The 25,291-nt window shown below is 52.3% G+C and overlaps 1 protein-coding gene across 1 annotated transcript in view; it reads right to left on the bottom strand.

Moving 5' to 3' along the window:
• Positions 1–25,291, bottom strand: part of DGKI (diacylglycerol kinase iota) — a 184,346-nt gene that overhangs the window by 75,353 nt on the left and 83,702 nt on the right. Inside the window, exons 11-16 of the mRNA XM_075557402.1 lie at positions 25,001–25,099; positions 17,620–17,702; positions 14,594–14,654; positions 7,739–7,852; positions 6,415–6,552; positions 2,577–2,655 (exon numbers count right to left, since the gene is read on the bottom strand). Of these exons, the coding sequence (XP_075413517.1) occupies positions 2,577–2,655; positions 6,415–6,552; positions 7,739–7,852; positions 14,594–14,654; positions 17,620–17,702; positions 25,001–25,099 (574 nt within the window). The remainder of the gene's footprint in view (positions 1–2,576; positions 2,656–6,414; positions 6,553–7,738; positions 7,853–14,593; positions 14,655–17,619; positions 17,703–25,000; positions 25,100–25,291) is intronic.

The raw sequence follows: 25,291 nt of genomic DNA on the forward strand, positions 1-25,291 counted from the left end.
TACCTCAGTCTTCTGGCAATCTTGTACAGAATAGAGCAAGGATCGCCCAGGCCTGAGCCACCTTCATCAGCCTCGGTGTGTTTGGGCTCACTCTTGAAGCCAGTGAGACAACCCAGCTCATCAAGGGTTTCACGCTCTACTGACCATGATGGCCCTTTCTAGTGATCAGTCACACACACACACACACACACACACACACGGAAAGTAAAAAAGAATTGCTACCAGGAGTCAAGTCCATACACGAATGGATTTATTCTAAATAAAATGCGTTTAAGCATGTCTCTTGTCAATGACTGGATGACCGCAAGTAAGTTCTCTCAGGAATATACTTGTCTTAGTCTCATTGGGGTGTCCTTAAAAAAAAAAAAAGAAAGAAAGAAAGAAAGAAAAGAAAAAAGGTCCAATCTAAACATATGTTTCTAAGGGGATACGCTGAGCCAGTAGCACTCAAGGCATTCCAAACCCCAGAGAGTTATGGGGCTGGCTCTGTGGCTCCCAATGGGATCATTTCGGTAGATGCTTCTTGAAGGCACAGGGTGATCCTGAGCTGCATTGGTCAAAATCCCTAAGAGAACTAGCCAGGTCTGGTCTGCCAGGTTGTCAAAATGAAAAAGAGGAGGACGCTCTGTGAGATGGACTGGCACTGCGGCTGCAGCGTGGGAACCACTGTGAGGCTGGCAGCGGAGGACGGTGGTCGGAAGTGACTCGATGCCACCTACCAGCAACAACAAGAAAACTGAACTGGTTGGGGGGGAAAGCCAGGAAAGCCTCACCAAGGAATTTTCTCCATTACGCCAGCACATCTGCCCCATCTTCGAGGGTGGCCAGGGCTCTCCTTTGGGAATGTCCTTGAGAAACCTTGCCCAGTCCCCCCTCCAGCCCTGATCTTGCCCCTCAGGCTTCTTCCTGTTCCCCCGACTCAAAGGGCATTGAAAGGGAACATGGCTGGAGTCCCCAGAGGATGGTAAAACCATGGTGCCGACAGGGTAGCCAGGGAGGCGCACAGGCCTCTGTGGACAAGTTTCAGAGAAATGTAAACGCCACCTTCAGAAAGGTGGCAGGAACAAGAGCTGCACATTTCATATCTTCTGATGAAATGAGGTGTCTCTGATTTTAGAGCCATTGTTTTCGACTTAGCCTGAGACATCGCCTTTTCCAGCAAGTGGTCATTCCAATTATGTTTGTAGAGAGAGATGATAGATACACAGACACACATACCTACACACGTACAAAAAAAAATCTCTAAACTCATAGCTGATTTCAACTCACAGTCCCTCTGGAACTGCTGTACTTTAGGGAAGCAGGCCACCTCGCTCGTCTTTCTCTCATGGGGCGGCTGGTGTATTTGAACTGCCATCCTTCTGCTTAGCGGCTTGATGTTTTCCCTCTTTGCCACCCGGACTCCTTTACATATGCAGGGGCTTCAAAAACTTCATGGGAACTAAAGCCGCTGTGTGTGGGTGTGTGCACAGTTATCATTAAGTTAATATAAAGTCATGTTATGTGTGTTTACACATATCACGGTATATATGTATATGATAACTATATAATATATATAACTATCTGTAGTTATATTAGTAAAACTGATGATCTGAAATAAAATTTGCAATAGAAAATGGTTAATGAAAAAGTCAGAAAGAGATAGAGATGATGGATGTGTGGATGGGTGGATGGATGAGAGAGAGAGAGAGAGAGATTAGAGCTACAACGTGATCAGTCATAATCCCAGAATGTCTCGGCTCTAAGTCATGGAAGAAACTTTTGAAGAAAAGTACTCGAGAGCTGGTGTTTCTTTCAACGTATTTCTTTATCAAAAATCGTCCCGTTTCCTTAATTTTGACTCCATCTCATCTGGGTCCTGACCATGGCAGTTGGGCCATGCACACCTCTACCTGGTCCAGAGGAGAAGCCCAGACCTTCCAATCCTGCTCGAATCACGGTCACATTCTCTTTCCACACACACCCTAAGTTGTCTCTCCAGTGCCCTTTATCGGTTTCCGACCAGATCCCAGTAGCTCTGAAATGTGGGGGCGGTACTAGCATCCTACCGTCTCTGGGTGGAACGCAGGCCTAGCTCAGTGGGTGCTCAGCCACGGAGCAGACTGGAGGTGCAAGGCCCCCCAGAGGGGGGCACCCCAGGAGAGAGGCTTGGGAACCTATTTCTGGAAAAGCAGCGACTGTAAACGTTAGTGGGAACCCCATTCTTCTGACGCCCCACGAACCAGGATCAACTGGACATCACCGGGTTAGCATCCTGGTGACGTCTGTGTCACTTCTCAGTAGCTGGTCAACTCCCACGTTTGCCACCTTTGTGGCCTAGACCTTCAAGTGGAGCCACCTTGAGCCTAGCAGTCCACCCAGTCCCACCCTTGACCCTTTCGGAGGCCCTCACAGGCAAGACTCGGGCCCCCTTGACTGGAAGCTCGCCACGCCTAACTTGAGGGGTCCTCGCTGGGGGACATGAGACAACACAGAGCACATGGATACACGAAAGCAAAATGCACACGTAAGGGAACATGCAAAACACCTGCTGGAAACTTCCTCCCCGAGAGACGGAAATGGGGCGTGGTCCTCACCTCGGGATTCGTGGAACTCCAGCGTGACGTGGGCATCGAATCCAAGGCTGAAGTAGTTGTTGAACACGTTCAGCGGGAGCTGCAACGAGAAGTGGAGGGGGAGGGGGCATGTGCCTCACCGGGCAGGACAGGAAGGAACATCGAGGTGGTCGCAGGGGCAGTCAGCCCTGGCTGGTGCCCAGACCTGACTCCAGGGGAAGGGCTACTCCTGAGTGAATTGTGGAGAAAGCCCCAGGCAAGCAGCCCTCCCAAGAACGTCAACTCAGCAAGAAACAGTGCCATAGACCATCACCACAGTACCTGGCCAAGCTGAATAGAAGGTTCTGGAGGCAGATGAGGGAGCCGGCCTAATGGAGTTATGCTGGGGACACCCTGCTTTAGAGAGTTTAAGAGGACTAGGCAGATGGCCACCGCAACCTGCAATAATACCTAATGCACGGACTCTACTTCTTTCCTAAAAGGCGTCCCCGGCTGGTCTGAATGACCACTGGGCTCAGCTGGTAACCTAAAGATAGGAGGCTCGAGCCCACCACTGAGGCCACTCCAAACACACTGGTGACCTGCTTCTGAAAAAATACAAACCAAAACTCGCTGCCATCATCTCGATTCTGACTCACAGAGACCCTATAGAACAGGGGGTTTTATCAGAAAGTGTAACTCTTTACGGGAGTAGAAAGCCTCCTCACTCCCCAGAGGAGTGACTGGTGGCTCCAAACTGCTCACCATGTGGTTAGCAGCCTGGCTGGTAACCCCAAAACGCCTCTGGGGTCCTCAGTCATGGGAGGCCCTAGGAAGCACAGCTCCACTCCCAGCCCATGGAGGTAACAGGCCGGGAGCAACATGGTGACGAGTGGTTTGGTTTGGGTTTTGGATTTTCCAAACAAACTGAAAAAAACTCACTGCCATTGAGTTGATGCCAACTCATAGTGACCCTCTCGGGCAGCAGAGAACTGTCCCTGTGGGCTTCTGAGATTCTGACTCTTTACCAAAGTAGGGGATGGGGTGGGGGTGGGGGAGGGAGTACCTGTCTTTGTATTTTCCAAAGATAGGTTTTGTTTGTTTGTTTGTTTAACAAAAGTCAACGAAAGCTGTTCGGCTATTTTGACCCAGAAAGAGATGAGTGTGTGTGTGAATGTGTGTGTGATTTCAAGTCCACTTGGATTTTGTATGCAAGTGCAGGGGTGGCGCTAACCTGTCAACCAGGTCACAGCCTGATGGCGCCTCCTTCAGGGGGTGGCCTTTCCTATAAAGGGCAGTGAGTGTTTCTCCTTCCTCTCTCTGCCCTTTGGCCTCCCTGCTTGCTGGGACTCTGTGCCCGCCTCCAGTGGCGGCCCCATGTGGGCCTCCCGACCCCAGAGCTGTCAACACCCTGCCACGCTTCCACCGACCTGGGATCCACGTGACTCTGCACCCCCAGCTGTGACCTCCCTGCTTCCCACTCCACCTTCAGCCTCGTGCGTCAGAAGAGGGCTCCGGTAGCATCAGAACTACGGGCTTGAGTTGGGCGGGACTGGGGTGCCTTCTTGGTATAAGGTTACTTCGCAATACAAAGCTCTATCTCATACACAGATGAGGGTCACTGGGTTTGTTTCTCCAGACCACCCAGATTTCAGTATTGTGAGCTCCCCATTCCGCTTCTCACACCAGGTAGGAGCCTTAATGTCACTCCCCCAGGGTGCTCTGGAGTTTCTGTCTGTAACTGTTCCTGTCTGTTCCTACCTGCAACCGCTTTAGAGGAAACTCTAGAATCACCCCTAAAACCCTGCACCTCAGACAGCAAAGGCCATGTGATGCTGTTTCCCCGCTCAATGTCAGGGGTAGGAAAGCACAGGACAGGGCTGTCCCAAGTCCCCTTTTGTGTTTAATGTGTAAGCAATGCAAACAGAGAGGGGCCATTTTCCCCCAGCGTGGGTGACGTTTCTGGAAAATTACCAGGTTGATCCCCCTGTCAGGACAGTACCTCAATCTGAGAAGTGAGTGTTTTTCCCTCAAGAATCCCAAAGTAAGTTCTCCCCGGGCTTCCTGTGCCCTTGGATTAGGAAGATTTTAGATTTGGTTGTCCCATTCAGAGACAAAAAAAGCAAAGGGAAAGGGGGAAGGGAAGAGAGGGAGAGAAAGACAGAGAGGCTGGGCATGTGCAAAGGAAGACCAGGACAGGCTCAGTGTCTAAGGGGCATTGGGGACCAGCCCGCTGAGAAGCCCTGTGAGCAGGGCCGGGAGGAGTCTGGGGCCCGCGCAGCCCTCCGAGATGGTTACAACCCGAGAGTGGGGAGAAAAAGGAAGCCCAGGCACACGGCCAAATCCATGTCTGAGGCTGTTGACTCCTCCACGGAAGCCACATGGTCTCCACGCTCCATGGGAATCCTAGTCCCAAGGGAGGAAGGCATGCCTGGAGCAAACCAAACCAAACTCACTACCACCGACTGAGTCGCTCCCAACTCCAGTGCGTTTCCGAGACTGCCACCCTTTACAGGAGTGGAAAGCCTCCTTTCTCTCCTGTGGAGCGGCTGGTGGTTTCAAACTGCTGACCTGAGGCTGGCAGCCCAACAGAGCAGGGCTGTGTCTATCTCTCTTCTGTGTCCATCCTTCTGATGACAACTCTGATCCAAGGTTGATAACTAAAGGGAGCCATCTGGTCACTACCCCTGAAATGATATCCCAGTTTCGTCTGTTATTAAGTTATCTTCCATATTTTCCAGGGAAAAAATGTTACTGATCTCCCACACATCTTCTCCAACACCCATTTCCAAAGTTCTGGACGGAAGCTCCAAGCCATGACAAGCCCTGTCCCGTAGACTCTCATGAGTCGGCATGGACTCAAGGACAGTCACAGAAGAAATGTAGGAAAGCGTTCAGCAGCCAACCAAATTCATCTGACATTGAGACTAGGGCTCAGACCGGTCTTCAATTCTAGCCCTGCATTACTGTGTTTGCAACGACACCCTGGTGCATTTGGGGAGGGAATAAACGCTCCGCCATTGGAGGAAAAGGGGATCCAAGTCAGAACATTAATTTCAGCATCACTACGTCCCAGCCAAGTGGTGGCGAAACTACCTGAGTGGAGACCAAAGCAAAAAGTCAAACTCCCTGCCATCGAGTCCAGGCTGACTCGTAGTGACCCTACAGGGCAGGGTAGAGCTGCCCTGTGGGATTCTGAGACTGTCACTCTTTAGGGGAGTAGAAAGCCTCATCTTTCTCCCACAGGCCAGCTGATGGTTTCGAACTGCTAACCACAAGGTTTGCATAACCCAATACGCTACCAAGGCTCCTTGGCTTAGTGAGTGAGACACGCCCAAAGTGCTTCCTAACACCATGGGCCTTTGAGAATCAGACTGGGAGCCTGCAGAGACCGACTTCCTACTAAAGGGCCCGTGGCTAACACTTCAGAACAACCTTGTTTTTGGTGGGTTTTCCCCCCTCTTCTTTGCCCTAAAGTGGAAAGATCTGAAAATGGAGGCAGCCTTTTCTAGCACAGGGGTGGGGAAAGTGGAGGCACTCCTGAATTCTGAAGGCCAGGAGCAATCCTAGGGTTCGTCACTGGGTGGCGTAAGAAAGGAATGTCCTTGACTAATGACTAACAGGCTGCCAGTTCAAGTCCCCCCAGAGACACCTAAGAGAAACCCGGTGGCCTACTTCCACAGGGTCTGCTGTTGAAAAAGCGATGGGATCGCCAAGGTCCCATTTTAGGGGGCCCTGTTTGGATTTGGTTTGGTGTTTGGTGAATTATATGCATGTCTCTCAGGTGTAAATGCAAATACATTACCCCACTGTCCCAGAGGGGAGGCTGGCACATGAATGTCCCTCCAGGAAGCAGGAGCCGAAGGGAGAGCCGACTAACCTTACACACGCCATCCTCAAGTTCCTCCGGAGGCAGGTCAGGGTTCCGCTCCACGTGGAGGTTCCAGCGGTCCAGCTGGACAATCGTCCCATCTTCCACTTGGCACAGGATCTTGGACACAGGCTCGTCCGTGTAGCCCTACGGAGGCAGAGAACGCACTCACCAGTGTCCAGGCATCCGCAGCAGCGGCTAGAAGCCCAAGCCCTGTTGCGCAGGGAGGGGCCCTTCCGCGACAGACCTCTCTGCTTGTTCCTCGCAAAGCTACATTTGCCTCCACTGGCTGAGAATCGAAGACAAGCCCAGGAAGGCTCCCTGGTTTGACCAGTAGGTACTGGTGGGCACTGGGGGCCGGGCAGGATGGTCAAACCCAGACTCTCCAGCAGGACACGGGCAATTGTGCACAGAAAGGGAGGGCCAGGAACTGATGGATCTGACAGACAACTTGCTTCCGCTACCCCTCCAGCTCACCGCCCGCCCTCACCTGCAGCAGGATGCTGCTGCTGCCATGGCCAGGCCAGGCTAGATGGAGGTGGAGCCTGGCCTGGCTTACTCCTCGAGGCCTCATTCCTGACAGCAGGTGAAAGGTCAGCTCAACGCATGGCTGATTTGGAGGTGAAGAGATCACCCATAACGCTTGAGTCACATCATGCACACGTATGTGTGATTCGTACTTTCCCTGCCCGCTTGGCATGCATGCATAAATAAATAAACAAACAAATGCCTGTGGGAAATTAACTCCCACTCAGGCCAGATTCATGTTTGCCACCTTCCCAAGGATCACCCTCGTAGGCCATGGTCTCCCAGGAGCAGGGAGAATGTCAGGGAGGCTGCGGCTCCCACCACTGGCCCGCCTTAGAGCTGAATAAAACACCCATAACCTTGACATGTCTGCCTCGCGACAGGGAGCTACTTCCTGCAGAACTGGCCTGCAGTGGGTGCATGGTGGGATGGATAAGATAAAGCCTTGGGAAATGCCATCCATGATGACAAGCATCAGAAAAACAAGATGCTCGAAAATATTTTTTAAAAGACAAAGCTCGTCCAAAGTAAGGGGTGAAAGTCTGAACCAGGTGAATTATCTGGCAAGAGCCCGGGCACACCTCCAGGTGGCCTGGTGACTCCTGTCTTTGTAGACAGCTCGAAAATTCCACCTGCCACCATCCTTCTCTCCTGCTCATCGCTGCCTCCCCTCCCGCCGACTGCAGGCCTCCACTTGAAGAAGCTACCAGAGAAAGCTCTGTCCACGGGCCAACTCCCGTTTCTGATTTGCACCCCCTTGGTTCCCACATGTGGGTACATGGAGAGCCTGCGGTGACGTTCTTACCCCACCCCAGTTGAGCGTCCGAGCCAGGTCGTTCCCAGTCCCCAGAGGAAGGACCCCAACAGGTGGCTGGGGGCTCAGCTGCAGTTCATCCAGGATGGACAGGATCCAGCCCACCTACAGACAATGTCAGGGGACCAGAAGAGAGAAAAGAAAGGTAATGCGATGATGGAGAAGACAGCTTGGAAGGAGGCGCCTTTAGGGCTGCCTTCTGCTTAGAACACGTGTGTTGGAGTACAAGGGCTGGGGCACAGAAAGCCCACATGCCATGCAGTTCCAGAACAGGGGCCCAAAAAAAGATGGGTCCTGTGCATATGTACCCCCTCAAGCAAAACTGGGCCCACACATCAGCAAGCCCCACCGTTGCTGAAGGCCACCTAGTCAGTTATGGCTCACAGTGACCTAGAGGAGAGAGGAGAATGGAGCCACTGGGGGTTCAAACCCTCCACCTTTGGTTTGCAGCTGAGTGCTTAACCATTGTGTCACCAGGGCTCCTTAGGTTTAACTAGTGCTCTGCTCTGAAAGGAAGGCGTGTTTGAGACGTCGGAGGGTGATGTAACATTGCACACCAGAGGGAGCTGGGGTGGTTACATTTCATGTCCACTTGAAGATATGTAAAAATGTAGGGGTGGGATTCAACCTGATAATCAGGTCACAGCCTGAAGCTGCCTCCTTGTGGGCGTGGCCTTCTCATAAGGAGGGTCCTGGGAACCTCCCCTTCTCTCTCTGTGCCTTCACCTTCCTGCACCCACTACCATTGGATTCACAAGACTTTGCACCCACCAGCCTGGGATCTTCCTGCATTCTGCATCATTGCATATGGCTGCATGTGTCTGAAGTGGGACTGATGGACTAGTATTGGACTTATGAACTTGAGTTGGATGGGGCTGGGATGTTTCACTGAGATACAATTCTTTCGTGATATAAAGTTCTTTCTTAGACATAGATGAGTGCCACTGGATTGAGTACTCTAATTAACCCGGCCTAACACAGGAACTAAGGACCAGACTGAACCTTGTCTGACTGGTCCCCGCTGGGTAACCCCGATGAGATGATTCCCCTTCACCGAGGCTCATTTTCCTGATGTGTAAGTAGCACAGTAATACTACCTCCCTTGTTGGTTGTTTGTAGGTCACACTAAAATACAAAAGACCCTCACATACCACGGTGCATGACCCCCAGCGGCACTCTCTGAATGTCTACGCTCTGTGGCTTGGCCTTGGCAATTAGTGGTGCTGTCCCTACCATCCCCGCCTTCCCTTAATGAAATGCTACGGAAATGTAATTATGGATGAACCTAGTACTTAGGATAAGTTTAGGAAGAAAATAGATACTTATGCTCTAGAATCATAACCCTGCTTCCTCTTTTTTTCCTAAGATAAGGAATATGTTTGGGCTTAGTCATATTACGACTGTTTAGAAAAAAATTATACCAAATTTGGAAATAGCAGAAAGAAACTTTCCTGTCCCTACAAAGTTCTCCCAGGGACTCTTGTCACTGTAGATTGACCCAGACAGCATTATCCTCAGGAAACACATGTTTAAAAGAGAAGGGTGCGGGTTCTAGTGCTCGACAAAACACCTCCTGGTATGTCTCAAATGCAGAATGTGGCCCGCAGTCTGGGTCTGCAACCCCCTGCTCCCACAATTCTCCGATAGATCAGCGTGGTCACCGTGCCGGCGGGTTCCCTTTGCTGCTGCTTTCTCGTGGGGGGTACGAGTGTAACAGACCTTTTGACAATTCCCCAACCTTCACATGGAGAGATGAGTCATGCTCTGACTCTCACCGGGCCCAACCCTCGCCAGGGGACATTCCCATTTCTTCTTTCTTCCATCCCTCAGTGGCCCCTGAACAGTGAGTCCCCTTTGTGCCCTCCTTCCTGTCTGCCAGGGGTGGTTGTGGGCGCCAGTGAGCTGGTTCCAACTCATAGCCGCCCTGTGAACCCAGGAGGAAACACTCCCTGGTCCTGCACCATCCTCTCAGCGGTTCTCCTGTTGGAGCCATCGACGCGGCCACTGTGTCCATCCATCTGGTCGAAGGTCTGCTACTTGACCAAGCGTGATGTCCTTCTCCAGGGACTGGTCTCTCCGGACTCCGTGTCCAAAGTAGGTGAGATGGCGTCTCGCCATCCTGGCCTCTGCGAAGCCCTTATCCGGCAGTCCTTGGCACTTCCAATCTTCCCCGGCAGCCCCATAAATCAAATGCATCCATTGTTCCTTCAGCTTCATGATGCAATGCCACGGCCGGGGTCAGCTGCATCTTGGTCCTCAAAGTAACACTCCTGCTTTCAACACCTTAACGAGGCCTTGGGCGGCAGATTCACGCAATGCGAGGTCAATTGCACTGTGGTGACCAGTGGTGCTCACCAATAACTTATGGTCTCTAGACACTTGCCTATTCTAGGCATCTCATACGTGAGACCAAATAAGACTTATTACATCCAGCACGGTGTCTTCAAGGTTCCCCCAGTTTTGTAGCATGCGTTTCCAAAACCTCCCCAAACCACTGTCATTGAGTCAATTCCAGCTTGTAAAAACCCCACAGGACAGAGCAGCCGTGCCCTGCAGGAAGTCAAAGGCCATAGCCGTCATGGAAGCAGACTGCCACAACTTTCTCCTGGTAGCATGGATCAGAGCTTCCAAATTTAGTTCACAATTCCTTCTACAGTTAGATGCCCTGAAGTCCCTGAGTGGGGCCCAGGTAGGCACTCAACTACCAGCTGAAAGGCTGCTGGTTTGAACCACTCAGAAGCGCCTCAGAAGGCAGGTCTGGTGATGGGGATTTGCATCTCCTGAAAGTATGTGTCCACCTGGCTAGGATATGATTCCCAGCAGCGCATGGTTGCCCTTCGTTTGGGGACCCGATATAATTACCCTCCATTCTGTGGTGTGTTATAAAGGACCTCTAGGTATGAATGAGGCAGGACTCAGCTGCCCTGATGAGAACTAGGTTGTGCTTGTTGGGTAAATGAGACAGGTTGGGGTGAGGACAAGCCACAGCCATGGTTGACACAAAGGGGATTTCCCTCAGGTGTGACCTGCGGCACCTTCTCTCTTCTGAGAGACATAAAGAGAGAGAACCCAGTAGAGAAGGAGGGGCCTCAGCACCACCAAGGAAGTCGGCCCAGGAATGGAGAGTGTCCTTTGGACCCAGGGGCCCTGTGATGAGAACCTCCTAGACCTGGGGGAGAAGGATGCCAGGACAGGTCAGCTCTCCATGAAAATGCTGTCTCACAGAGGTTGGCCGGAGACAAGGACCTTCCCCCAGAGTGGAGAGAAAGAGAAAGCATTTCCCTAGAGCTGGCACCCTGATCGCAGACCCCTAGCCTCCTCAATGATGAAAGAACCAATCCTGCCTGTGGCAAGCAACACATGTGGAGTCTCTGTTACTGTGGCATGCAAGAACTAATGCAGGAGCTCACAACAAAGCAGGAGTAAACGCCATCAAGGACGCGACAGACTTGCATCCTGACGCCTGTCCAGCGAGGCTGACAGAAACGTGAGGAGCCCAGCATCAAGAAAGGACTGTTTTCTGCCGCGGACTAGAAGACTGGGTTCGTTTTGGTACACTGGTGTGAGAGCTGTGTTTTTTAAAACGTTTTGGAAACTTAAACCTTGAGCAATCATGGACTCAGCAGGACTACGTGTGAAGTGTAGGGCTAACCAAACCAAACCAAACTGCCATCGAGTCCACAGAGGCCCAACAGGACTGAGTAGAACGGCTCCTGTGGGTGACCCAGATTGTATAATCCTTTACAAGAGTCGAAAGCCTTGTCTTTCTCCCTGGGAGCAGCTAGGGAGCAGTCTAATGCATCATGCTCCATTCCACTGGGGCTCCCGTATAACTAAGCAGTTGAGAAAAGCAAAGGAGTGGAGAGAAGATAGGCTACAAGGGGCAGACTGCTCCCCCTTGAGAGGCAGACCGCCATGCAATGGGCAGGTTCTGTGTATGAGGCCCTGCACACGGGGCTTCAATCGATGGTCTCATTACATTACAAAATGACTCTACACCATCAATAGCATGTCCAACTGCACTTTACCGACGAGGAAACGAGGTTCAGGGATCTGCTTGGCATCTCATCACCTGTGGGTTGAGCTGAGGTGCATGGTTGGGTCTGTCCGATCCCAAATAACCAGAGAGCAAACCATCAGGGAAGTTGGCTTCTATGGGGAAGGCTTCTCGGCGAGATACGCAGATGACACAGCCTTGCTTGCTGAGTGTGAAGAAGCCCTTGCTTCGATGATGTAGAAGGAAATCTATTTCAACAACCCAGACAGAGAGGGGCCACGAAGGCCTTCCCGCTCAAGCTTCCAGGAGGCACGATCCCTTGAGTACTTGTACTCTGACGCCTGTTCTCTTTCCTGCAGATTTACGTGGGAAAGCGTCTTCTTGCGTCTCCCGTTGTTTGGTAGTGATCAGGAATGCTATGAGCTCACATTTCCAACATCCCACTTCACTCCAGACGGGGTAGTGAGAGAAACAGAACGTCAAAAGGGCACCCCTCACAAGCCAGAGAGAGCACACCGGGCAGCAAGCAGGTTCGAGGCTTAGGTGGGCTTCGAGCCTGGTCTTGGGACAATGGGATTATGTACAGTAGAACCCTGGACCTTGGTGCTATCCATTCTAGAAGGAACATCGAGATGTGATGTGTCAAATCAATTTTTCCCATAAGAAATCACTGAAAATAGATTAATCTGCTTTCGACCACCAAGTTTTTACCCTTTTTATACAAAACATGACATAGAAATTTCAAAGTAAATAAGTTCAGAGTTAAAGAGTATAACTTAAATAAGAAACACAACATTTAAAAAAGTTCTTAACAGCTACCATGTGGCCCATACCTGGAGATGGATGAGGGTCTGGATCTGTGGGCACGGATGTGGAGAGGAGGTACATAGAGAGTCCTTGTTTGGAAGGGGAATCCCCTTCCATAAAATCAACTGGTAGCTGCGTTTCAGGAATTTGTTCCCTTCTTTGCCTTTTTTTCCTAGGACCTCGCTGGCTTTCTCTTTAAAAAAAAAATCTGTCTAATGTTGCCTGCTGTTGGCATTTCCTTAACTGTTTTCTCAAAGGGTTTACTAAATTATCATCAACAATATCAGTAACATGGTTTACCAGTTCCTTATCATGACGATTCTTTTCAAAAACTCTTTCTTAGGGCCCAAGTTTTGTTTTGTTTTTTAATCTAAAAACAGTATGAAAAGCCACAAAAACTAAGAAAATTATAGCAAAATATTTGGAACAAAGCCGCAAAAGATTTAAACCATGTGTACTAAGGACGTCAACTAATGCCGAGTGACCGAAACATGAACAGCTTTTGTTTATAAAGATCACCTGCTTCAATGGAAGGCTGGATGGATTGTGGTAAGAGTTGCATGAGCCCCCAATAAAATGATTTTAAAAATCACATACACCGGGTTGGTAGATTCGATGTTTTGTCCCAGCATTGATGCAAAATTTTCTTGACATTTCAAGTCAAAATCCAATTATGTCGAGTCCTGGTGCTGTCGAGTGCCGGGGTTCTATTGTATGGCTTCTTTCTGATCATGGGGCACTCCCCCCCCCCAGGCCCCTGGAGTCAAGACGCTATCCAGGAATCATGAGCGTAGAGCCGGGTTCCCTCTCTGGGTAAAGGCCTGTGAAGAAGCGAGTCCATCACCAGGGACAGCTGAGGCCCCTCTGCAACTGGAGGAGGCTGAAGGGGCTTCTTTGATGAGTGTTGGCCCACTAACTCCGCCCAATCCCCAGACACCCCTGCCATCTCCTCGGCCTGGGTACCTTATCCATGCAGAGAACACCCAGCTCTCTGAAGGCCCTGAGGGCGCGGTCAAATCCACCAGGATGGGGAAAGGAGAAGAGAAAAAGCAAAGCGAACACGCTCTGCTCTGGAGATGAGCCCGGCGAGAAGCCCCAGGGACACGGGGCCCATGGATTCTGAGAGAGGCCGACAGAGACACGTCCCCCGTCTGAGACACTGCACCGTACCATCAACCAAGTTCATGGATCTGGCCTCTCGGTTGTGAGAGATGATGAGCCAAGTTTAAAGGCAGCAGTGTGGGCTGTGGAGGCCTGAGAATGGTGAGCCCCGGGGTGGATGTTTCCCGGCTGAGAAAGGTTTTGCCTTCCTGGTGAGGGTCTCGGGGGTGGGGTGGGGAGGGTGGGGCTTGTGTTCTAGTTCATCCCAGTAGCATCCACACGGACAGAACGTGCCCAGGACTATCTGGAGGTCTGGGGTGGTGTCGGGAAGAGACAAGCAAGTGAGCGAGAAGGAGGTGCTGCTGCCTTTAGGGATGCAACCCTCTCACTTGGGGAGCACACCCACGGAAACCCGGCTCCTCATGCAGAAGGACCCTGGACAGCGGCGAGGCGGACATGACACTGCTCTCCGTGTGGTGGGTGCCTTGACTTCCTCCAGCAACGATCGGTCCCCACCGCAGCCTCGTCGATTCCCACCTGCTCTGAAGGGTCTGCAAGGCAGGACATCTCAACAAGAGCAGACGGTCGCATTTGTATCCCACAGGGCTGCTGCTCGGTGGCCCAACACTCAACACACTGCACCACCAGAGCTCCATCCTCTTCCAAGAAGCAGAGGGATGCTGCTCTCCCCTTTGGAGTGGCTAGATGGCTCAAAGCACCGACCTTTCAGTTAGGAGCCGAGCACTGAACCACCCACCTCCAGGGCTCTGCCTTCCAACCCTTGGGGGCGGGGATTCCTGAGAGCGAAGTGTGTCTTGGGCGGGGGGGGGGAGGCTGTAGAGGCTGTGAGGTGGAGTGGTCACCAGGCATCAACAGGCCAGAAATGAAGGGCGGCCGGCGGACGTGCGTGAGGGAGTGGGGGTCCCCCTTTGAAGACCTACCGTTCCGTCCCCACCGCAGGCCAGGATCCGCAGGTTGGGCACCTTCCTATACAACTCCAGCCTACAGACAAAGCAGAAGGAGAAGTCCGTGGGAGAGCAAGGAGCCAACCCTGGAAGATGGAGGGGCAAGGGTCTCCCGGAGAAAGGGTGTCATGGTGAGAGGAGGACACCTTCAAAACTGGTCACCGAGGGCCCGTGGGAGGAGCATGTCCAATGCTGCATCAGAGCGTGGCAGCCTGCATTCCCTTTGCATGGCCCACGCGGGAGTGGGGCTGGAGGACCCCCTAGATGTTTCATCCCCACAGTTCCTGTGACCATGTCCAAACACGCCATCCTCCTCATGAGACTTAACGCCCTTCTCTGCCGTTTCCCGTCACCGTCTCGCCTCGTTTGTCACCGTTGGTTGGCCATCAGTAGTCCTCATCGCTCTATCCATAGTCACACCATGCTGGGTAAAGTAAAGGGCCGGTGGGTGATCCACCGGCTGCCTTGGTGGGTCCCAAGAGAAGAACAACTGGGAGGATGGTGCAGGACCAGGCAGTGTTCCGTTCCACGTACAGAGAGGGTCACCCTGAGGAGGAACTGACTGGACAGCACCAAACAACGACAACTAGACACTGGTGATCTACTTAAACACAAAGGCACCTAGGACGCTTCCTGGGTTACGTGTTGGGCTGTGAACCAAAAGGCTACTGGTTCAAACCTGCCAGCCGCTTCACAGTCAGCAGCCATGCGTTATTGGACACAAAACTGATTAGCCGAAAGGTAAACCCCCACCCAATTCACAAGTATCGATTCTACCCTGTCCTATAGGATCACTGAGAGTCAGAATCCACAGGATGGCACTGGGTTTAGTCTGGGAAATGATGGATAAGCTGGGACTACCGATTCTTCCCAGCCTATGCTTCCTCATCTTTGGAGCCCTGGGGGTCAGCGGTTCAAACTCCCCAGGGAGAAACATGGAGCAGTCTGCACCTGTAAGGACTCACTACCTTGGAAACCCTACGGGCCAGGTTGCAATCGACTTGATGGCAGTGGGTTTGGCTGTTGGGTACGTTTGCTTGTGTTTGTATTTCCCAATCATCAGTCCTAGGAAGGCTATGTTTAGAGAGACATGAGGCGCCACTGCAGTGTTATGACTCTCACACAAGCAGTTAAACTATCGCACCATCCCCTCTCAGCTCTCTCCCTCCCGCTGCCCACTCAACATGGGGAGATTTCGTGGTTTTCCATTATTCTGAACCGGCAGTTCTCAACCTGTGGGTCTCGACCCATTTGGGGGGTCGAACGACCCTTTCACAGGGGTCGCCTGATTCATAGCAGTAGTAAAATTACAGTGATGTAGTAGCAGTGGAAATAATGTTATGGTTAGAGGTCAGCACCACATGAGGAGCTGTATTAAAGGGTCACGGTGTGAGGAAGGTTGAGACCCACTCAATCAATAGACCATCGTCTCGTCCATGCTGGTGTCACCAAGGCGATGCCACCACACCGCTCCTGGTAAAGCGTCTGCTTGCGTGGCTCTGTTCTTGAAAATACCACCCATTTAAATAAACCCTGTCTTCTTCTGAGACGACTTTCTGCCTCACCGTGTGCCTTCCTGGTGGCCCATGAAGTGTCTGCCTACCTGAAGTTCCGCAAAAGGGATACGATCTTTTAAACAGTGTCTGGAAGGACAAAAGGCATGCTGGCCAATGGCCTTGGTGTATGCGCAGCAAGGCCAGCGTAGGCAGGCTGGTGGCAGGGTCTAGTGGCTACTGAGCGCAGAGGTTGAAAGAAGGGCGGGGAAATTAACGTTTACATTCCGTCTGATGATCAGCTAAAGATAAGAGATTTGCTCATTGCCTGCGGGGATGCTATTTGTCCAGGAACCACTGGAGTGGATATGCCTTTGACAAGGTTCACACCCTGCTATTGAGTCGATGCTGACTCACAGTGATCCTATAGGACAGGACGGGGTACAGCTGCCCCTGTGAGTCTCAAATGTAACTCTTTATAGAAGTGGAAAGGTCTGCTCTCTGCCGTGGAGCAGCTGGTGGTTTTGAACTGCTGACTCTGTGGTTAGCAGCCCAACGTGTGACCACAATGCCATTAGAATGCCCCTTCTGACAGTAACTTGCTAACAAAAACAGGACCCCTTAAACGCCAATGTTTATCAGATGCATGTGAACTCTAAAAGAAATGACCTCTCCCCACACCACAAAAACAAACCCCACTGCCACGGAGGCAGTGCCAACTCAAAGCAACCCTCCAGAGGGCCTTCAAAGCGCTGACCCTTCCCAGGAGCAGGCAGCCTCATCTCTAGCCCAAGGAGCGGTGGTTGGGTTTGAACAGCCAACCTCGTGGTTGGCAACCTTACTCAGAGTGTCACCGGGGATCTGTCTTAATAGATACGGTTTGAAAAGAAGAGCAAACAACAGCAGGCAAGTCTTTGCTCTCTCCTGCCACGTGTCCCTCCTCCCCAGGGAAGAGGGGGGCCTACCAACGAGGCCTAAGACTGACCTGCTTCTCAGCACTTGCGACCAAACAAGAGGAGGGGATTGTTAGAAAAAGTCAACAGAGAGACTGAGAGAGGATGAAATCCAGAGTCTAATCAATCACTTGGTCCCTCTGCAACACACACACACACACACACACACGGAGAGCCTCTGATCCAAATCAATGAGCACACCCCCAAATGATGATGACCACCACCCACAAAGACACACACCCCCATTGACATGGTCCTCTGTGTATGCTCCTGCCTGCGTGGATGCCTGCCTCAGGTAGAGGTGGGACCCGTCCTGTCCCCGCCCGCCACGGTGCTGACATACATAAGCAGTGAATAGTCCACAGCAAGCTGCCCTGTGTGGGCTGAGAAGGGACCCCTACAGAAAGGCACCGCTCGATGGGCGCGACAGGGAGGAGCGTCGACGCGAGGCTCAGAAGCACCTCGCAGAGCGACCGGAAAACCAAGCCCCACCTCCAGGCAGCAAGCCCTCCTCCCTTGCCTCATGGACGTAGCCCGGGGCCACGCCTGGACTTACGCGTCTTTGGGCCCTTCCTGGGAAAGATCGAAGACTTGCCGGGGATTCAGGTACCACATAAACGTCTGCAGAACTTTGGTTCCCTGCAGAGGAGAGAAGCAAAGGACGAAATAACCAGGAGAAGTGTCCAACCACTTACGCTCACCTAGGAATACAGAGCTATATCCGGGCGTCTCAAAGAACACCTGACTGCCAAGAAGAAGGCCAAGCCGTTACAACCACTGGCTCTAGAACGCCCCATCAACAGAGATGCTGGAGAACAGGGTGGAACACAGGGGGGCTTGTACAACACGGTGTCTGGCGGGGAAAGCCGGCTGCCTTTGAGTTCCTTGGCTCATGGTGACCCCATGAGTGTCCGAGTAGAAGAGCTGCCCTCCAGAATTTCCAGTGGCTGATTTTCCAGAAGTAGATCCCGTCTCTTGTTCCGAGGTACCTGACTGAAACTGCCAACCTTTTGGACACCACAGGAGGATTGTAACTATCCAGACCTCTGGGGACTCTGCCTGCGAGGGTTCAGGTACTTGACGAGCCCCAGAATCAGACCCCCTGTCATCATAGGAGCCCCGACTCTCAGCAATACTAGGAGGGCTTCTGAAGCTCGTGTCTCCCATGGAGTGGCTGGTGGGGTTGACCCAGCACTGACCTGGTGGTGGCCAGCCCAATGCTTACTGGACAGTGCCCCCGGAGCTCCTTGCTTAATGAACCCAAACTCAAAAACCAGACTCGCTGCCCTCAAGCCGATGCTGACTAATAGTCACCCAAAAGGACAGGGTAGGACTGCCCCTGTGGGTGTCTGAGGCTGTAATCTTGTTTTTTAATACATCATTTTATCGGTGGCTCTTACAGCTCTTAGAGCAATCCCATGCGTCAATTGTATCCCGGCGCATTTGTACAGACATTGCCATCATCGTTGTCAAAGCATCTCCTTTCTACTTGAGTCCTTGGCATCAGCCCCTCTTTTTCTCCCTCCCGGGAGCAGAAAACCTCATCTTTCTCCTAAGCAGCAGCTGGTGGTTTCAAACCGCTGACCTTGCAGTGAGCAGCCCAACGTGTAGCCCACTATGCCGCCAGGGCTCCTTCATGAAATTTTACTATCGTTACTTAAGATAGGGGAATCCTGGTGGTGGGGTGGGGTGGTGTCAGCCTGTACGACCTTAATTTTCATCTTGCTGTTCCGATCGCTCTTGGCTCGGCAGACCATGAAATACGGACAACCCGGGCTGGGTGTAATACGAGTGACATCCTTTCCTTTTCCAACTGCAACGAGAGCATCCGCTGCCATCGTTTGCGGGTCCAAGCCAAGTGTTTCTCTCTCCCGTGAATGTGTAGGGGGCGTTTTTATGTAACCACGATATTTATGCAGGTGGTCATCCTGGCAGACACAAGACAGCTCTGTAGCTCATCCGTAAGAGGGATGGGGGGAACAAGAAATGAGAGTAGGAGGTGTTTTGATCACAGTTCACCAAACAGGCTTTAAAACAGACCCAGCGGCCTCCTTTTAAGAATTACCAATCGCAGTGACAAGGGTTCTTCCACTTCGCAGTTCTTCCACTGGGTGGCGCTGGTGCTTGGAATCAAAGTTCGTTGAGCATCCATCAGAAGCCCCTTCCCGAAACAGCCCCAAGTGGTACATCTAAGCCGCTGTGTCCACGCACTCTGGGTGGTACTGGTACAGCCATTCAATGGACCTGCGGGCTCCGCAGAGGGGAGTCGCGCTTACCCCCTGCTGCAGAGCTGGGAGCCAAGGGAACTCCCTGGAGGATGGAGGGAAGTCCTGCCTCCGGCAAGTGAGGCGGCCACAAGTCACAATCCACAGCAAGGCGTGGGCCAATCTGGGGGTGCCCTTGCCGTCCAGCGGATGCCGACACAAAGGGCCAGAGCAGAACTGCCCCAGCGGGTTTCCAAGGCTGTGCATCTGTGTGGAAGCAGACAGAGCCTGCCTCCTGGGTGCGGTGGGTGTGAGTGCAGCTGGGTTCCTGCACCCCCATATGGGCACGCTCCTAGGAGTCACGCATGCACGGGAGAAGGAGCCCAAGGTTTGAGCCAGAGCCAACCTGAGTGCTGCTGGGTGTCCTTGAGTACTTTTAATCTGGCAGGGACCGCATCTACAGGCCAGGCGGGCAAAGCCCGGGTCCGTCCGGGCTGGAAGGAAGATGAATGGGGTGAGCGTCACACCCTGCATGTGGCCCAGCCATCTCGGGGCACAGAGCAGCTCCTGGGCAATGCCAGCCAGGTGTTCCTTTGCTCCGTGTTAGCCTGGTCACTAAATGACACTCGAGGGTGTGTTCGATAATGATTACATTGTGACACTGCTTGTGACAGCGGCTGACCTGGTCTCATTTATCACCCCAGTCTGTAATTGTAACAAGTCTGCTGGCCGGATGGCGATGGCTACAATTCCAGGAATAACATTCTACCCTTAGACATTGCAGCTAGTTCTCAATGGTGCCAAACCACGTTAGGCTCCCTGGTGGGGCAGTGGCTTACGGGTTGAGCTACAAACCTCAAGGTCAGCTGTTGAAACCCACTAGCCGCTTCACAGGAGAAAAATGAGGTTCTCTGCTCCTGTCGAGATTGAGTCTTGGAAACCCACGGGGGAGTTCTAAGCTGTCCCACAGGTCACCGTGGGTCAGAACTAACTAACGGCAGTGTGTGTGTGTGTGTGTGTGTGTGTGTGTGTGTGTGTGTATGGGTGCGTGTGTGTGCGCGCACGTGTGTGTGCTTGCATATGCGTGTGTCTTAATGAGCCTCACACATTCCCATCAGTGTCACACCTTGTACGCAAAACACAAAAGCTGCAACTTTAAGGCAAATGTCGAGTTTTCACCAAGTGGAAAAATAAAGCTTCAGATTCGTTCCAAGTGCCCGCTAGAAAGAGGTCTCCTGCCGGTGGCTGCGGAGACAAACCCTCACCGGCCACAGCACAGCCTGGGAGGAGAGGGACGGCATTCTTTCCGGTTCCAACCGAGCACGACGCTGGAGCAACAAGGAAACCCTGCCAGTCCCACCCGATCCGCACAGTCATTGTTCGGCTGGGGCCTGCTGGGGACAGCAGGGTCAACCACCTCAAGGGCAGCCTGTCTCGTTCTGTCCTGGTCCAGAGTCCATGGGACTGTACTTCCCCCGGGAAGCTTCGCTGGTTCTTCGGGAGTCCACGGTGCTTTCACGGCTCTTTATCAGCGCCAACATTCTGATGCTTGACTCTACGGCCTCTCCTCATGCAGTGGCCTGCTCCCCCCCCACCCCGTGGCTGGATGCAGGTGCCCCTCAGTCCTCAACGTGACAGCTTTGCCCTTTACCACTTTCTGGATGGTTTGTGCAGCCGTTTTTCCCAAGGCGGTACGCGGCTTGACATCTTGACTGCGGCGTCCATGAGCACCGACCCTCGTCAACGGCCTTCGCTCTCCGTTTGCCATGATGTGGTTGGTGGGACCAACGGTGAGGGGTTGGGGTTTCCTTACGCTGAGCGGCAATCCATACTGACGGCTGTGGTCTCTGAAGGCGACTCAGAAAAGCAGCAGAGTAATCCGCGAGAGACAGGGGCTATTCTGGCCGAGAAGACTCATGCTCCACGCCCAGCCACTGGAGCAGGGCTGCCTGGGCAAGATGCTGACTCGTCAGGGAAGATGAGCAGAGGAGAATGGGTCAGGGTGAGGGGTGAGACCGGAAGGTCTACATGGGAAAACAGCCTTCACTCAGTTTTGTGAGCCAGGGGGCCGCCAAGTAGCCAGAGACAAAACGGAAGAGGGAGGTGGACCGGAGACGTCCGTTGTGGGAGAATCAGAAGCAGAAATGACTCGAGGTTGATAATATTGCTACCTGACCCAAGTGCCTCTCCAGATTCCGATTCAACGAGAAGCACAGGGTCTTTACCAACCTCCAGCACAGATCCCCAAACTTTTCCGGCCAACCACTTCCTTAGAAAAACAAAACAATGACTCAGCTCCCCTGGTGGTTAAAACGTGTGTGCCCAGGACAGAGTGTAGGCATCTGCTTTGGCAACTGTCCGTGCCCCCATCACCCCCTGGCTCATTCCAGCACTGCCTGCTAGGGGGCCAGGTCACCCACTTTGGGACTCACTGTCCTGGAGTTTTGCAAAACGCCCCTGAGCCTTTGTTGGAAAGCAAAGACTGAAGCAGCTGCTTTGTGTAGGGCAGAGACGTGGCATGGCTCAATCCATCCCAGTGCATTCCTGGACACCGCTCTCTGGCAGCCAGAAAGAGCCCGCCCTCGTGGCGCTGTCTGGTAACTGTGGGTCAGAAGTTTAAACCCACTAGCAGCTCTGCGGTAGAAAGAAGAAGATTCCTGCTTCTGCCAAGAGTCACAGCCTCGGCACCCGACTTAGAGGCAGCACCTGTGTGGTGTCAGCGGGTCTGGGGAGGTGGGTGGGTGTTCAGGGGGAGACTTGGTGGCTGTGGTGCAGTGGTCACTCACTGGACGACTGGCTGGCAAGGTTAGCAGTCAGCAACCCCCAGCCACACTTTGGGGGAAAGACGAAGCTTTCTTCTCCCATAAAGACTTACAGTCACAGAAGCCCTCTATAAGGTCTCTGTGGATCAGAATCAACTCCGTGGCAGTGAGTTTGGTCTCGGGGTTGGAGATCCGGAGCACACTTCCTTCCACAGACAAACAGGGAAAAAAATCCTAAGTACAGGTATCTTTCTTGCCAGCAGATGGCGATATGGTCCAGCTCTTTACTTAAGGTCCCGGCGCCTCAGCCAGAGGAGCCATGGTTAAGAAAGGAGCTACTCCCCACAAGGTCAGCGGCTCAAAACCACCCACCACTCCCGTGGAGAAAGCCAAGGCTTCCCATTCTTTCCCTTAAGGAGTTTTGGCCTTGGGAGCCCCCAGAGGCACTTCTACTCCGTCAAAGTTCATCAAAGACCGTGAGCGTTTATTTCTGAGGAGCCTAAGCCAATTACTCTTGGCTACAGTAGGGAGGCAGCGCATGGGAGGAAAGCCCCCGCGAGATGGACGGGCGCGTGGGTGAAACCATGGGCAGTGTCTGTCCCTCGGGTCGCTGAGAGTTAGAAGCAACTGGAGGGGACCTAAGAGCAACAGGTAAGTACAGACAGGTGTGCAGAGGTGGGGAAAGGGGGTGGACTGCTTTGTGTCCACAGCAGATGAGAGGACAGGCCTTTCCTGAAAAGGTGGAAGTCAAGTTTGCCAAATGAAGTCTTTCTTCCTTCCTAGGAGCCCTGGCTAACTAACCAGAGAGGTAGAGGTGGGGGACGGGGAGTGGCTCTGAGCAGCCTGATCAGTACTACCTGAGACTGTGTCAAAATGCAGTGTCCCAGGTCCCCAGACCCACAGAACTCGAATCTCAGGGCATCTGCATGCACAGCGAATCTTGAGAAGTGAGTGGTCCTCAACATCAGCTACGCAGGAAAACAGCAGGGTGTGTGTGTGTGTGTGTGTGTGTGTGTGTGTGTGTGTGTGTGTGTGTGTGTGTGTTTATCCCAGAGTATTACAGGACACCCACAACCTCACCCTCACCCCGGGCCGAGGGTCTGATTCCATGAGTCTGGCAGGACAGGCATCACTATTTCACGAGCATGACTGTTTGCAGGGCAGCCAGAGGCGAGGTCTGGAAGGTCAGGATGGAAAAGGGAAGATGCTGTTTCAGAACAAATTCAACCAAAGGTGTTTGTGCACAGGTACGTGTTCACCTGCAGGAGCCCCCAACGGCTGCCTGCCTCTGATGCTATTTTTCTAGGCGTGCTTCAGCAGTCTCCTAAGTCAAGGCCACCTGGGGGGCCAGTAAATGGCAGCGTTCCTGGGCCTCATCCCACAGTCCTTGAATCAGACTTCGTGGGTGGTATCAGAAGGTGGCTTTGTGGGCTTGTTGACAGCAAAATTGGGAAGCTACAGGACTATGGGGGGGGTGGTGGTGGTAGGGGGTCCCCGAGTCAGATGGTCAAACAGAATTTACCTGGAACTGGCTATTAGTTTCCGGAACTCACAGTGCTGTGGTTAGACGGGGCAGGTGGTAGACAGAGCTAATGTAAAGGGCTCAGACATAATATTAAACACGTGATGATAGTGGGAAAGCTAGATCTTTTATCAATCCCTAATGAAACATTTTCCACCTTATTTATATATTCATGGGCTCTGTGCTTAGGGAAGACTTGTGATGTTAAACGGGTTCTAGGAAATTTAAAACCTGTCCTAGCTTGATACCTCAGCCCCATCTTACGAAGGAGGCTAAGTCTCGCAAAGGCCCTGCCCCCAGCAGACTTTGCAAATGTCATCCAATCAGAAAACACCCAAAATCTGAGGGCTTCAGCTTTACGAGGGACTCGAAAGACCAAGTGGGCCTCGAGAGCACATCCCCAGGCTTGCTTGAAGCGGTGTCTCCTCCGTTCTTGTTCATTTTGTTTTGTTTGGCAGAAAGGTTTTCTGCCAAGTAAAAACTCATTGTTTTTATTTAAATAGACTTAAAGAGACTTGAAGTCTCTTTTGTTCCCAACAATGCTTTCCTAACATCACTTGCTCAGTGTGCAAACTTCAAGTCGTCTTGTCTAAAGGCAGAAAACAAGGCACTCAATTTGATGGCCAGAGAATATATTTTCTCAGCCCAACCCACCCGGGGGAGAAAGAGGGGCTTTCTCCTCCTTAAAGAGGCCAGTCTCGGAAACCCCCAGGCACAATCCTACCTTGCCCTATAGGGTCGCTGTGAATGAGTGAGTGGTCCACACAAAACAACAGTGAGAAACAAGGCCACAGAAGAACCAGAAGTTGGAAAGCGAGTTCCACAAAGCCTTCAGGGAGCCACGTTAGGTAAGTCCCAGAGCCGAACTCCACAGGGCTGCTTCTTCATCCTCACCCGGGGCTTACATTACTCAGCTACTGACAAAATGATCATTTCAACAGTGTGGGTGGTGGTGGCTGTCAATAGCAATAGTTGAGTCACCGTCCTCCCTTTCCAAGAGGCAAGGGCTAAAAGCAGTCCGGTGTCAATTACGACGGGAAGAAATGATGTACGTTGCTAAAGGATTCCCAGACTTTTAAGTGTTGAGAATGATATTGAAAAGGTCCTGGAATGACCTTTCTTGGAAATGTATTAGAATAATGGCAGCAGCTGAGCCGGCGGGGTGTCTCCATCAGTCTTATCCCAGGCGCCCCACAGTTTCCCTCGTCCTGTGCCCTGTAAGGCACGACTCGGTGGCAGTGAGTTGGGGGTTTGGGTGTTTGGGAGCTGTGTACAGCTCTGCCTTGATGGGGCAACACTGACTTTGTCCTGGAGAAACTGGCTGCATTCCAACACTTGGGATGTTAGTGGAGTTCTGCCCACGGGGCTTGGGGAACTGTGTTGTCAAGAACTCCTGGAACCTTCTCAGTTGGATTCATGGAATTAAAGGCAAGCAAACAAAAGACTCACCTGGTTGCCTCCACTCTTGGGATTTACAAACACAAGCAGGGGTTTCATCAGAGGAGAAGAGATGGGTTTGACCACAAACGGACGCCCTTTGTTTTCCGGCTGAAAGGAGAGAGGCTGCGGTTGGAAGAATCCTCATACGTTACGCTTAAAAAGTGGCCTGCAAGTCAAGGAATCACGAATGCCAGCCCCCACCCCACCCCACCCCCCAGGAAAATCCTGACAAGCATCTTGTTTGGATAAGGCTAATCTTGGATCATCTTGTTTGATAGGCTTAATGGAACTGTCCTGATG

Source organism: Tenrec ecaudatus, chromosome 9 (assembly GCF_050624435.1).
Source record: "Tenrec ecaudatus isolate mTenEca1 chromosome 9, mTenEca1.hap1, whole genome shotgun sequence".
Taxonomy (NCBI): domain Eukaryota; kingdom Metazoa; phylum Chordata; class Mammalia; order Afrosoricida; family Tenrecidae; genus Tenrec; species Tenrec ecaudatus.